General features: G+C 40.0%; 1 protein-coding gene across 1 annotated transcript; it reads left to right on the top strand.

The window, feature by feature from the left end:
- The first annotated feature begins 4,664 nt into the window (after positions 1–4,664).
- LOC145239250 (alpha-(1,3)-fucosyltransferase 7-like) lies at positions 4,665–14,292 on the top strand. The gene is made up of 6 exons (XM_080102551.1): positions 4,665–5,872; positions 6,846–7,054; positions 7,744–7,950; positions 8,765–8,920; positions 11,204–11,395; positions 12,339–14,292. The coding sequence occupies exons 1-6, from the start codon at positions 5,864–5,866 to the stop codon at positions 12,910–12,912; spliced, it is 1,347 nt and encodes a 448-aa protein (XP_079958677.1). The 5' UTR covers positions 4,665–5,863; the 3' UTR covers positions 12,913–14,292.
- Positions 14,293–14,299: the final 7 nt, after the last annotated feature.

Raw genomic sequence — 14,299 nt, 5'->3', positions numbered from 1 at the left:
GGTCTTTTAGAAATGCGCCTGGCAGAGCGATAGGCACGACATTAACTTTGTAGGTCAGGGTGGGAATAACCAAACTTTTTAGAATGCAGACCCGTCCGATCAGGGTAAGTCCCTAGAAGACCAAATATTTAGTATTGTTTTGGTTTTTTTAATAATACCAACAAAGTTTGTAATACCAGCAAAGTCGAATGGGTCTTTTGGCGCCCCGTTGATAGGAAATTCGATTCCGAGATAACGAAATGACGTCTCTGGCCATGTTAGGCCTTTATCTAGGTAAGGTTTAATCAGCGATGATCTTTTGGACCCAATGTAGAACGCTAACGATTTGTTGATGTTTATTTTACAGCCCGACATAAGGCCAAACTCATTAAGAATCGCAAAGGCTCGATCACAATTGTTTGGTTCCCCTTTCAAAAAAACCAGCGTATCGTCTGCCAGGAGCGACACTTTAAAGTCATTGCCCAATAAATAAATTCCTACTTCGACATCTTTTCGCATTGCAGCCGCTAAGCATTCAATGGCAAGTACAACTAGAGTTGGAGATAAAGGGTCTCCTTGCCTTACCCCCCTTTTGATTCTAATTTGCCGTGATAAAAAATTATTGTTAATTATGGTGCTTGTGGGATTCGAGTAACAGCATTGTACCAAATGCAGAACATTATTTCCGAAACCAAATGTTTTTAATGCGGCGTAAATGAACCTCCACTCGATTGTATCAAAAGCTTTTGTACATATCAAGAGACAGCATAGCCCCTGGATATTGTTGATTATCAGCAAGGTCAATCACATCGAACAGTAAACGAATATTATCCCCGATGAACCTCCCTTTAATGAACCCGTTCTGGTCTCGATTGACTAGGTGATCCAGGTTGGATTTTAAGCGGTTGTTTATGACTTTGGACACGATTTTGTAGTCAGCGTTTAACAGTGTTATAGGTCTATAATTGGTGATGAACTGTTTGTCTTTATTGGGTTTTGGTATGAGGGTCGCCACTCCTTGGCACTGCGTTGGACTGAAGTGTCCTACTTGCGCGGAATAAGTCCATGCATCCTTAAACATGCCTTTAAGGTCATTCCAAAATGTTTCATAGAACTCGACAGGGTATCCGTCTGGGCCCGGTGATTTATTTCGGGGCATAGATTTAAGCGATGCGTATAACTCGTTTTCGGAAATCGGCAACTCACTATTTTCAAACTGAGATTGATTTAACTTTGGCAAATTAAGTTTTAAAAGGCGTGATGTCACCTCTGATGTTGCATAATGAGAATCAGGCTGTTGGTAAAGATGTTCAAAAAATTTTACCAACTCATCTAAGATCACCTTTTGGTCTGAGCAAGCGTTATTGCCTATTTTCAATTGATCGATCGATTTTTTCACCGCATGACGTTTTTCCAGGTTTAAAAAATACTTCGTATTTCTTTCACCCTTTTCTGCCCACTTCGCTCGACTTCTTACCATCGCACCCTTTGTTTGGGCCTCTATTAGAATGTCCAATTCAATTTTTAATTTGGTTAGTTTTTCTATTAAGTCAGGGTTACCTTGGGTTATTTCCTGTTCAAGTTTTTCTATTTCGCTCTCCAACTTCCGCTGTTTAGCAGAGTTTTTTCGTTTGACTTTGATGCTGTATTTTATGGTTTCTCCACGAATTACGGCTTTCAAAGCTTCCCACCGAATATGCGGATTTGTGTCACATTGTGCGTTGTTTATCTTATAATCCTGAATTGTTTTTTGGGTGATGGAAATAAACCTCTTATCCGATAGTAAATTTGTGTTTAATTTCCAATACCCTTTACCTCTAGGAGTTTGCGAGAATTTTAGAGAGAATGATACGATCTTATGGTCTGATTTTACCCCCTGTACAATATCGGATATGATTACTTTGTTATTTAGGTGTTCGGAAAGCAGGAAGAAATCGATGCGGGTGGCTACCAAAGGGTTAAGTTGTACTCGCGAAAATATTTTGGTGGTCGGATGCATCTTACGAAAAACGTCGCATAAATTAAAAGTTTCCAAATGTGAGAGAATACTCTTTCGTGAATTACGATTGGGATTAGGGGGCCCTTGGCTTTTGTCTATATTATCCTGCAGCGTTACATTAAAGTCACCGCCTATGATGAGATTTGAGTTATCCTCCTCGCCTACTTTCGCAAAAAGCGTGTCGAAAAAAACTGGGTTATCATTGTTTGGCGCGTATAGATTGCAAAGTTTCAATTCGCGGTTGTTATATTCGAGGTCGATGAAAACGTACCTCCCTTCGGGGTCTACTTCTACAATTTTGGGTGAGTGCAAAAAGTTTTTTGTGATCAGGATTGCCACACCTTTACTGCGGCTAGAGCCATGTGCCCAAACTATTTTGTTACCCCATTCTAATTCCCATAATTTTTCCTCATTAATTGAACAATGCGTTTCCTGGAGAAAAATTATATGAAATGCCTTCCTTTTAAGAAAGTGAAATATAGTTTTCCGTTTTTTATGATTTCTTATACCCCCCACATTAAAAGAGGCAACATTTAATACAGACATCACCGAAAGAGAAAATTAAAAAAGCAAAAAAACAAAACAACAACAACAAACTATTGATATTTCTGAACACCTTCTTCTATATCCCACTCATACTCAAACCCACAATTACAATTATAAGGTTGACTAGGTTCAATGTTGACAGCGGTTTTTTTCCCACAACTGCAGTGGACTAATTTTCTTCTACAGGCGGGATTTGAACATTCTTTGCTCATAGCTATCTTAGGAAGAGCGTTAACTGTATTACATTCACAAGTAATGGCATACCTTTGGCATCGGATGCATTCAAACAAGTTTCCGTCCATTATGTATTCTGGTTGCATTTCGTTACAGCATGGCATCAGTCTCATTGGTGCTTGACATTTTGGACATTTTGTTTCTGTTTCGAATTGTGGCAAAAGGAACAAGGTTGCCTCATCGCAACAAGCCTTAGCCACTATATATTCTTTTTTGCATTTACAGCAGAAGAAATTCTTGCAGTCTGGGTCCACTAAGCTTCCGGTGTTGCAGCTTGGGCATTTTGCTGGGATTGTGTATTCGCATAGACTACCAGATTTACTTTCCGGAAAATCTGTTGGGCTATTACGTGGTCGTTTGCGAGCCACTGTCGGGGCAATATTTGCCGAGATCTCCTGTTTTTCTTGGTTGATTTGTTCAATCTCATGTAATGCCTCTGGGATAGGGTCACTATCATACTGGAGGCTTTGAGTCGCCACCTCCTACCTCCTTATGGTTTTTTAGTGCACTCATTGCACTGTCGGTTACCCGTTGCCGCCTGCGCATAACTTGGCTTTTTGCTCATAGCTCCTTCCTCCATGAGCGCCAGACACGTCTGCCTTTTTCACAAAATTCAGCTTTCAAACATTCGCCCATGCTACTTGCGCCACCTATCGGCTTTTAGCAAACTTTGTGTGGTGTGAGGTCTTACGCCAGGGGCGGGCAACATACGGCCCGGATCCGGCCCGCTTCCCAATAGCAAAAGATTTTTCCGCCGTTCTTACCATTGCACCATACGTCCATTGTTACGACATAACTGCCAACCAGGGCTGCCACTCCTTGGGATTTTTCCCAAGATCTTGGGATTTCAGTGCTGAGCTTGGGATCTTGGGAAAAACTTTTCAAACCTTGGGATTTTTTGAAATTATCCGTTTAATACGTTTAAAATTCAATTAATACTGTACTATTGTTGCGAACAAAAATTATCCTTTTGCAAAAATCATCTTCTTATGTAAAGATTTGCGCAACAGTGCTTCATCAATTTTTGTGTTCGAAGCTTTGTAAGTGGATTGAAATTCCCAGTCAAAACTAGTCAGTCAGGCCAGTGCTACAGTGGCTAAGGAACCTTGGGATATCGTAAAATTCTCGGTGGCAGCACTGCTGCCAACCACGTGTGTGGCCTGCTTTCACAGTTTTCTTTGTTTCCACACGTTAGCCTAGTCAGTGATTCAGCAGTATCTAAGTCTGTATAAATAATAAATACGCGATTAATGTATCGATTCAGGAATCCGGCCTGCCAAGTACTTCACTTCCCCTTTTAGGCCCGCCGAAGCCTCCACCTTATCGAACCAGCGGTTTTTGCACAGTATTTTTCACCGATAACAAATGCGCCGCTCTTTTGAGCCGGCTTTGAAAGCGATAGACCGGCGACAAAAGAGAGACCAAGAGAAAAAAGTGAACCCGTTAATTTCGGATGCGATCGTTCCAGTCCAAAAACTTCTTTTTGCTTCTTTTCTTTTTCTTTATGCAAGCTCCATACCGTTGTGCGCGGCACAGACGGTCTGGTCTGGAACCCGGAATGCGCGTTCTAAAACAAACAAATTAGAACAGTTGGACCGGACAACAAACCCTACACGTTTATACATCTGTAAAATTTTGGTTGAGTTTATTTCGTTTGATGATAAAAATCATAGCGCCACAATTGCACTACAACAATCATCAAGCTGGAAACAGCTACACAACGTTGAAACGTTATGGAAAACAGTTAATGACAGAAATGGTGGGTAATGGCTGAACGCGCTGCAGCTACGCCGTCATTACAAGGCGTTAAGTGACTGCGGCTTACAAGAAAGTGAATGTGTCGCGAAGTGAGTAAACAACTGGGGGGACGTTGGCGGGATCAGTCGAGGGGGGCGTACGAACTAACCATTTGTTTTAGGGAAAGAGCGCGGCGTTGTAAAAGGAACCACCAAGCGAAATCATGACTGATAGTTTGAGTTCGTGGTAAACATGGAACTTTAGTAGGTGTGCTGATTTTCAGTTTTGGTGACTAAGGTGGAAACGATGCAGCGTGACGAGAAGTGGTTTCATGTGGATGTTGAGCTTACAAGAGAAATCCCGTCGGGTTCTTAGAAGCGCTCAGTCTGTAGAACTTTTTGTCACCGTATGATACCAGAAGCAATGTACTGTTCATTGAGTACAGGTTTTAAAGTTAGGCTGGATACAAAAATGAAACGAGTCCATAACACCAAGTTACTTTCATAGTTGTGGGAAACAGGAAAGTTTCAAATTGCCAGAAACTTGTAAGCAAGTTCAGTTGATCGCAAAAGTTCTAGCAATCGCCAAAACTTCTATGTACAACCGTATTTATCAAATTTGTTTGTCGAAAATGGTTAACATACAGCAGTGGCTATGTTAGCAACTTTATTGTGACGTGAGGGATTAGTGTTGGTAACAAAAAGTTAGGTTGTGTATACGTGCATTTTGCAATCGAGCCCCAAAGCACGAGGTAGGCTTTCAAGATATGTCACCACAAAAATATGTCACAAAATATCGACACTTTGTCTATGTATTAGTTGTGAATGTTGTCGTAACGTTCATATGTTAGCTGGCATCATTATTTTTAGTCAGTGAGGTAGAACCGCTAATACAACAAACTTTTGTTCCGCTACTTAAACGTTAGAAAGTTCAGTCACTTTGTTTCAAAGCCCTACATACAGGATCCACTCACTTATAAAGGTTGCAACTATAGGCCTGTGTGTAACTTCTATTGCTGAATGGTAACTCAATCTACACGCGGAACCCACTGGACAGATACGGTTCCCGCTTCCCCGCTCGAGCACAAAAAGATTTTGTACGCTTAAGTTTTCAAACTGTGGCTATTCACGCACAGCTTGTAGAGTAGAAACAGGTTCACAGTAAGAGCTCTATAAACTTGGTATTATACCTGGCAGCAATAGCTTATATATGTTCACAGCTAATCTTTACTTTTACCTCTTTCTACAGGGAAGTGTGATTACGTTTAAATAAGGCAGAATTTTCGCTTTAAAGTGTTTTTAAATCTGTGTTGATGCAAAAACATTAAAACGTTGATTAAAATTTGCCACAAACCACAGCAAAGGTGTGATGGCCAAGGTATGTAGACCTATCTACATTCACTGGTATAGCATTCTATATTATTTTTACTTTAAATGTAAGAACTGAATGTGCAGCATTTATAACACAAGGTATTCCGATGTATTTTGTTGTAACTTTAGATGACATTTTCCTTGATTAAGCATCATTGTGGTTTTGTTCAATCACGTACAAAACCCCTTTATAATCCAGCACATGTAGAGAGGTGTACAAAGGGGTCAGTTAGTACTCGACCTATTGTACTTATGTTTACATGGTATAGCCGTGGAGAACAATCTGAGGCGACAATCTCGTCTGGCTAACATGAGATTTTATCCATAGTGTAGAAAAGCCGCGAATGAGAGGTATGAACGTACAGCTATATAGCTAAGGGTGCGTACGATATACGACTTATTTTGTTCCCATCGATACGTTTTTCAGCTTTGTTGGGTGAAGTTTTGAACTCCTTCGCTGCAATAAAGGGACAGATACAGAGGTTTACTCTCAGAGAGCAAATCCTGTATTTGCGTGTTTGCACAAGAGTAGAGCCTCAATGCCTGATTTGAATTTTATATGAGAGCAAAGCAAATAATGGGCACCCCTAAAGAAAACAACGGTTGCTACGGCCTGCTGCTGCCATGGTAGTCTATCAATAGTTTGAGATAAGAACAGTCGGTTTGTTTTCAAGGCTCAACAGGTTTGATCACAGCAGACGTCTGGCGAGCCAAGATTGTTGTAAATACGCTTCACAGGTTAAGATAACAACCCCCACGCTACACTGCTTGTGGTACAATTTTAGCCAAGTATTGTGGAAAGTCTGGCTTTCTAATTTCAATAGCGCCAGATTCAATAATATTACTAACAAGAAACTGAAGGCAGAATTTCAAAATAGCTGTGATACTGTAGCTACTTCTTCTTGAAAGTGCAACTATAGATATTTCTTCTACCAACTTTGATATTTTGTCACCTACTTGTTAACATTGTTTAATTTCAGATGAGTACTGGTATGAACAAAAGTGTTAGACAGAAAACCTTTGTATCACTGTGTGCTGCGCTTTTCATGTATCTCTGGATGTTTCTCAAATATGACAAATATATTTACGAAACTCTCCAAGTCACCGATGATTGGATGTCAACATCACGTGGTTTCAAACAGGACAGAAAAGCTCGCGAACTTTTTACACTCGACAAGAAGTTACTTCAGTAAGTAGAAATTTAAATTACTGACATTAAACGTCCAAGTCCCGTAGAATATTCACCTCACTGCAAAGGCATCCGCGAACCGATTATTGCCTTATAAGTGGTAGATTAATGTTATTCCTTCATTGGCTATTCACGAATAAATTATTCATAAGCTGAACACAGCACGCTTGCTAAAACGAAAAACAAACTCAACTCAACCTCTATCTATTGTTTAGTACGGAGTTGTAAGTCGGGCCTTTTCGGACCGGGTTCGGGCTTAGGTTTCTTACAAAGCCATGCTTGATTCGGGCCCGACTTTACACTCTGTGTCAGTATTTTTTGAATAAATTTAACTAGCTAAGCAGCAAGTTGCTGGACCTGACCTTATGTCAAACAGCCGTAAAACGCCTTGTTCAAGACCAATTGTCTACTGTGTTTGTTGTCTTGGTCTTTCCTGAGGCTTGAATGTATACGCCTGTCAATCAAACTTTCGGGCCTAAACGGGCTTTTAAAAAACGATTCGGGTTCGGCTCAGGTTTCGGGCTTGTACTTTCGGGCTCGAACCGGGTTTGGGCTCCAGTTTCAGGCCCGTTTACAACTCTGGTATAGTAGTTTTGACAGAACTGAGTAAATTTAACAACTTGACAAAATTAATCTGTTGCTTCCAAAACTGTTTGTAGCTACATCAGCATATGTGTGTTAATTTACAGGGTCGCTGGAGAAGCAGTCGCTAAGCTGATTCTAATTTGGACGCCCTACATGGAGGAACCCTACACCGACCCTGTAATTTGTCCGGGATGCGTCATCACTTACGACCGGTCTGCAATCGACCAGGCCGACGCCGTCGTGTTTCATTTCGGCAAAATACGGGACTCGCCGTCCGGGTTACCATGGAAATTGAGAAAAACTGAACAGCGGTAACAAAAATATTTAAGTAAAAATAAAAAAATATTAGTGTTTTTCATTATAAGGCTGTGGACAAATCTGCCTCTTAGTTTACTTGATTTGACCTTTGTCTCTTTTCCGAAAGCTAAATTTTGTGCATATGAACAGGCTGAACAAGTCGATCAATAAGTGCTAAAAACCCATGAATGGACCATGCTTTAAATATCTCAGGTCGTAATATTCCATTACGAATGGTTCAGTAGAGATGTGTTTCTGCCATCTGCTTAATGTGACGTTTACATGGTTTGCGGTAAAACATGGAATAGATTGTAAAATGACGCTTGGGTATTTTTAGTGTAGATATTCATACAGTTTTGACTCACATTAGGTAAACGCTTCGGACAACGAAAACAACTATAGACAAACATATATAGGTTGCCTAGTAAAGATTTAAAATATGGGTTTTCCTAGTATAAGCCCGAACCAGAATCATTTTTTAAAAGTCTGATTGGGCTCCAAATTTGATTGACAGGCAGATAATAAAAAAAACACATCAATGGCCTGAACAAGACGTTTCACAAGTGTTGGGCATTAGGTTATATCCAGCAACTACTTAGCTACACAACTAAGTAATTTATATTTTAAAACAAATGCTGACACAGAATGTGAAGTCAGGCTCGGATCAAGCCAGAAGTTTGTTAAAAAGCAAGAACCCCCGAAGCCCTTCTTACAACCCTGTAGTAAACCTATTTAAAGGGGGAATTTTAATCAGAGTCGAACTATTTTATGCAGTTTGATTTTAAGCAAAGATTTTGTATTGACCAATTTTATTTATAAAATGTTTAGATGGGTTTGGTTAAGCATGGAACCACCATGGCACGTACGTCATCTTTTCCAGAAAACTTTGACACCACTTAACGGAGTTTTCAACTGGACGATGTCGTATCGACATGACTCTGACGTGTACACCCCGTTTGTCATGGATTTCAGTGAAATTAAAAAGTAAGTTTAGAAATCTTTTCTTATGATAGAAATCTCTTTGCAAGTTAAACAACCGCGAAGATTCAGGGTCATTAGAATCAGATCAAGAAAATTCAGTGTGAAAAACCATTAAATCTGTCGCTGTGTTGTATTTGTAAAAGCAAAATGCATTTGTTTTGATGCATCACACTGAATTTTCTTGATTATTACGTTTGGTTCTATACTATATGGCAGAGTTGCCAGTCAGGGAGGGCCAAGTTGAGTTTAGATCCTTGTTAAAAACTCAACCGCATTCTTGCATGTACAAATCCACATAATGAGATATTCCAAAGGGTACGAACTGTTCATCCATACATGTTCGGTACCGCAACTCTTTGCAACTGTGGATTATCGAAAAGTTTCTTTTATAATCCACAGGTTGTGTTTCGTTTGTCGGTTTAGTGGGGGTTTGTAGTTGCGATATTAAATTGTGCAAATTTTGCAATAGTTGCTTACGAAGTTAGCTCGTTTTTACTGGCTAGCTCAAAGTTCGCAAGGAAGTTAAATGGTTTAACTGTATTTGCCAAATCAAATTTGAACTTTGTAATATTTCCTGTCGCAGTTAATTAGGATGTAGATGCGACTTTGTGATCTGGTGTTTACGAGCTTTAACCGTATGTTTTTTCTCCTGCTGTGATTGGACGCTGCTTTGTGTAGAAATTGTGAAAGAGCAAATGACAAGAGCACATGTGTACGATTTAACGCCTTTATCCGGGGCGTTGATAAAAAACACACTGGTTTGTTTTAGCCCTTTCCCTTTTGCGCCATTTAGAAGCAATTAACAAAATAATTGAAATGCAAGACACTTGTGTGGGGTTTAATTTGTAGTTATGCGGTTATAACCTTGAGACTTATTAGGCAACATTATCATAAACATTATCAACATTACCTTTCTCAAACACATTCACTACAGATTTTCCCAACAAATTGTTTCACCCACAAGCTAGCGCCGTGAAGCTACGCCATCCTGTACTATTTCCTTTGTAGGGCTTATTGTTTGGAGTCAGTATTGCAAAAGGGTATTTTTAAAGCTTCAAAACAAAACATGAAATAACTTATAACTTAAACGAGACTATGCAGTTGCGAAAAGGTACAGAAACGTTTTGGCTGCAGGTAATGCCACTATGTGTTAAATTGCAGCCAATTAAGTCACATAATTATACACAGGAATTGCAAAAAATGAACGAAGCCGTACCAGATAACCTCAGACGTATGTTTTATTTGGTAGATTCTAGTCAAGTGGTTTTTGGTACTATGCGAATATTACTGAATATCGACCAAGTATAAAAAATAATATATCTGGGAAGTGCGTGTCTCACGGAGCATCCTGATATAGGCAAGCCGTTATTAATTAACGTTCGACCAAACGCACTTTAAGGAAGCGGCCGTGCGTTCGTAAGCACAACATGGTATAACATTATGGCCTGAAATTTGAATGAGCCAAAACACAATGCCCGCACACAATTGGGTCTCGTCACCACTGAGGCGTAAAACCAGCAAGCGGGATTGAGTTGGTGCTTGAACCCAATGCGAGTTTATTACAGAACTCATGTTAACAATGAATATACTGTTTGCTGCCAGGCATAATGTATTTGTTCATGTTAACAATATGAGATTTTGCGGCCATGGACCACCGACTCTGTAAAAATAATATCGTGGACAATTTTAATTTTGATTCAAGTAAGCGTACACGATCGACACGCACTTTAGCTTACAACAATTCATTAAACTGAGTTTAGTGAGATACAATTATTAACACCTATAACATTTTGATCCTCTTTTAAGACATCATATGTAATCATCTCTAGTTTATCACCAAATTTAGTGGACGGTCTGTGGACCACCAAAAAATCATCATGAAACACAGACATACATAGTATTACAAACTTGATTACATAAAGCGGTGGCTTCGACTTGGAACTTAAAACCCATTAGGATGAGATGTTTTTGTTTGTCTTAAAGCGAAACGTCCGGACAGGTCTTGTCAATTTAAAACCTTCGTTTTAATATTTAGTTCGTTCTTTTTTAAGAATGTAAAATTCGTTGTAAGTTTGTTTAAAGAGGTGATAAGGAGGGCCATGCGCAAAATAACTTAAAAACTCTGCCGCCTATTGTTGACGAGCTATTCCAAGTAGGTTAGGTAACTTTAGTAACAGTTCATGTGCCTCCTTCAGTTTTGTAAAAACATAATCTTCAACCTTTCGAGAAATGAAGCTGTATTTTAGGTACGTATTTTAACGAGTAACTTGTTTTTTCACAAACCAGACCAAAAGTCGCTCTCCTTGCCGAGAAAAACGCTTCGTCGCTGGGAGCTTGGATGGTCTCCAATTGTCACCCAACCGAACGCCGACAGCTGATTGGTGCGCTGAGAGAACACGTGACCATCGATGAGTACGGTGTTTGCTCGGGCAGGGAATTGTGTCATGAAGCGATTTGTCAACGCCAAGTGTTGTCGAGGTGAGCTATTGTTGGAAAACGATTAAAATCACAAAAAACGCGCCTCGTAGGTTTCTTTGTGTGCGCAGCGCAGTAGACAATATTAAGGTAGCATGATACGTAAAATTGCTCGAACATCTTTTGTGCCGGATTTTCTGGTAACAGTTGGCCAGCCCATGTTGCCGTGCAAAGCTCCATGCCTCGTTCTCAAAACATTTGGTCATTTACAAGACATCATCATACAGTACTGGTAACATATCTATTCAATAATGGCATGTGTTTAACTGAGTGTGCAGGTTTGCATAAAATGTTTGTTTTTCTCTTGTTGCTTGGAATGCACTATCTTTACAATTGTCCAATTATAATTGTGTTAAATCAGATGTTTATCTTTTAGATTTAGGACAATGACAAAGTTGGTTAAAACTTAGGAAAATTGAATAGATGTGAGCAATGGTGCTTAAGTTTAGTTTTTTGCTCATAAAGTGACAGAGGCTGAAATAGAACCGACAATCGAAATTCTAAGCGGTTGCACTAATCACTACTCCAGCGGTTCTCAAACTGTGGTACACGTACCACTAGTGGTACGTCAGGGCTGTTCAGGTGGTACGCGAGTAGCTTCTGCTACACTTAGTTCCATTCACATGAGACTGATCCAACTGATCAGGCTTGTTTTGTGCAGAACCAACGTCTAGGAGGTCGTCTTTTAGGGATTGCTATAGTAGCACAATATGCTGGTTTCATAAATTAGCTAGTGTAGTCAAGAAGAACTCTTGGTCTACCCATTTAAACAAGATATAAGTGGCACACAGCGATAGAAAAAGTTGCCAGGTGGCACTCAATCAGTATAAGTTTGGGAACCACTGCACTACACCAACGTATTGCTCGTGGTTACAAATGTACAAAAGACGAACACATAAGCTTACTAAACTTTACATTTTCACCTCTTTTCGCTTTTTTTCAACAGATACAAATTCTACTTCGCACTGGAGAACTCGCGATGTCAGGATTACATCACAGAGAAGTTTTGGGTGAACGCACTCGGAAGTCGAGCGGTGCCGGTAGTTATGGGAACGACGCGCGCCAACTACGAGGCGGTCGCCCCACCCCACTCTTTTATACACGTGGACGACTTCGCCACGGTCGAGGACTTGGCCGCTTTTCTTAAACACCTCGACCAGAACGACGAGGAATACTTGAAATATTTCGACTGGTGGGAAACGTGGAAGCAGGGGAAATTCCCTAAACCGCGCGAGGACGGTGACAGCGCCCTCCCGTGGATGTGCCCGCTGTGTGAAAAACTTCACAAGACAGATTCGACGCCGAAAAGTGAAAAGAATTTGGACACGTGGTGGTTCGGGAATGGTTACAATGAAAGTAATGACGCATTGCCAATTTGCGATTCCCACTCCGGCCCCAGTGCGTTCGAAACGCGATGGATGATAACACTTGCTTACTCTGCGTTTTATTTTATCGCGGTCGCCGTCGTTTTCAGTTTAATTCGAAGATCAAGGTTAAATACCACGTTCTCTTGCCGCTAAATTTGTCACGTGATATACCGAGATGATCGAAGTCACGTGATTAACGTCGGATTTCGGGATCGAGAAATCACGTGACCCGCTCGATGGCGCCATCAGTCGTTGGAAGAAGAAATTTTTCGCGACGTCGTACTCATACTTGTTTACGTTTATTTATTCAGAGTAATTATTCGTAGCACTGTGTGAGCTCTACGAGGGCAACACGGTTATTGAAAATCTTTATTTTTTTAACAAACTAATAAAATTCGAGCGCAGCCTCCTTGCTTCGTTTCGACAGGGTAAAATATAAAATTTGTTTTTCTACTTTTTTGCCAGGCGTGACAGAACAAGAATAGTAATTTATTGTTTTGGTCCGTATATTTTTTTGTCTAACGCTGGTTTGTTTCACGCGTTTGGTCAAGAAAGAGTGCTTCAATCGTATTCAAAGTTACACAAATGTTAGGAAATTTTAAATCGAGTCACATTTTAAATTTAGGTGTTGCTACAAGTCAAGGCACAATGTGGGAGGTTTGTACTTCAGTTTGGAAAGAGCAAAATGCCAATGACGATATCAGGACATTGCCTTGCAGACGTTCGTCCATATTCCTGGTTGAACGCCCCTGTTTTATAACGTTGACCTGCAAGACGCGTTTTGAAAGAGTGGACACTTGAAAACTTTCCAGATATACAAGACAAAATTATGATCTATGAAGATTACAAATTAGAAAAAAACTAAGCATGTTTTGGCAAAAGATCCATCATAAAGTAGATATCAAAAAAATACATTTCGATGTAATGGGTCGCATTAGAGTTGTAAACGGGCCAGAAATTGGAGCCCGAAACCCGACCCAAATCGTTTTTCGTCAGGAAACACAATCTACAATTGGTCTTAAACAAGGCGTTTTAGGCAACAGGGGTTGTAACCAAAAATTGCCACTTGCCACTTGCCACCGGTTCAGTGGCAATTGCCACCGGTTCAGTGGCAATTGCCACCGATTCAGTGGCAAGTGTTTCGGTTGTCACCGGTTTCGGTGGCAAGTCGGTTTGGTTTTGGTGACAAGTGCAAAGTAAATCAATTGATACAAATTGTTCCCGATCGTTGACAAGCTATTAAGTCGCAAGTTGCTGTGGAGTGTGGTGTCTTTACCAGGAGCACATGAGATATGGCTTGAAGGAGATATTCTAAGAAGTGGTGTACACAAATGGCATTATTTTATTGGGTATAACGCTAAATTTTTTGGATATAGTTATCATAATTTGTGTGTACTGTGATATGTAAACTTTAAGATCAAACTTATTTTTTATGTTTTTTTGCAATTTTGCTCCTTGTAAACATTATTATTTTTCTTTGTCAATGTGGCTTTTGCAGTATGGATTATAATAAATAAATACAAAATACTTGAATACATTT

Source organism: Phallusia mammillata, chromosome 7 (assembly GCF_965637545.1).
Source record: "Phallusia mammillata chromosome 7, kaPhaMamm4.hap1.1, whole genome shotgun sequence".
Lineage (NCBI taxonomy): Eukaryota > Metazoa > Chordata > Ascidiacea > Phlebobranchia > Ascidiidae > Phallusia > Phallusia mammillata.
The sequence above is the reverse complement of the archived record's forward strand: the minus strand, read 5'-3'. Positions and strand labels throughout refer to the sequence as shown.

Coding starts and splice junctions, on each gene's coding strand:
- LOC145239250 (XM_080102551.1), top strand. Junction 8,921..11,203: donor GATTTCAGTGAAATTAAAAA/GTAAGTTTAGAA, acceptor TTCACAAACCAG/ACCAAAAGTCGCTCTCCTTG. Junction 11,396..12,338: donor CAACGCCAAGTGTTGTCGAG/GTGAGCTATTGT, acceptor TTTTTTCAACAG/ATACAAATTCTACTTCGCAC.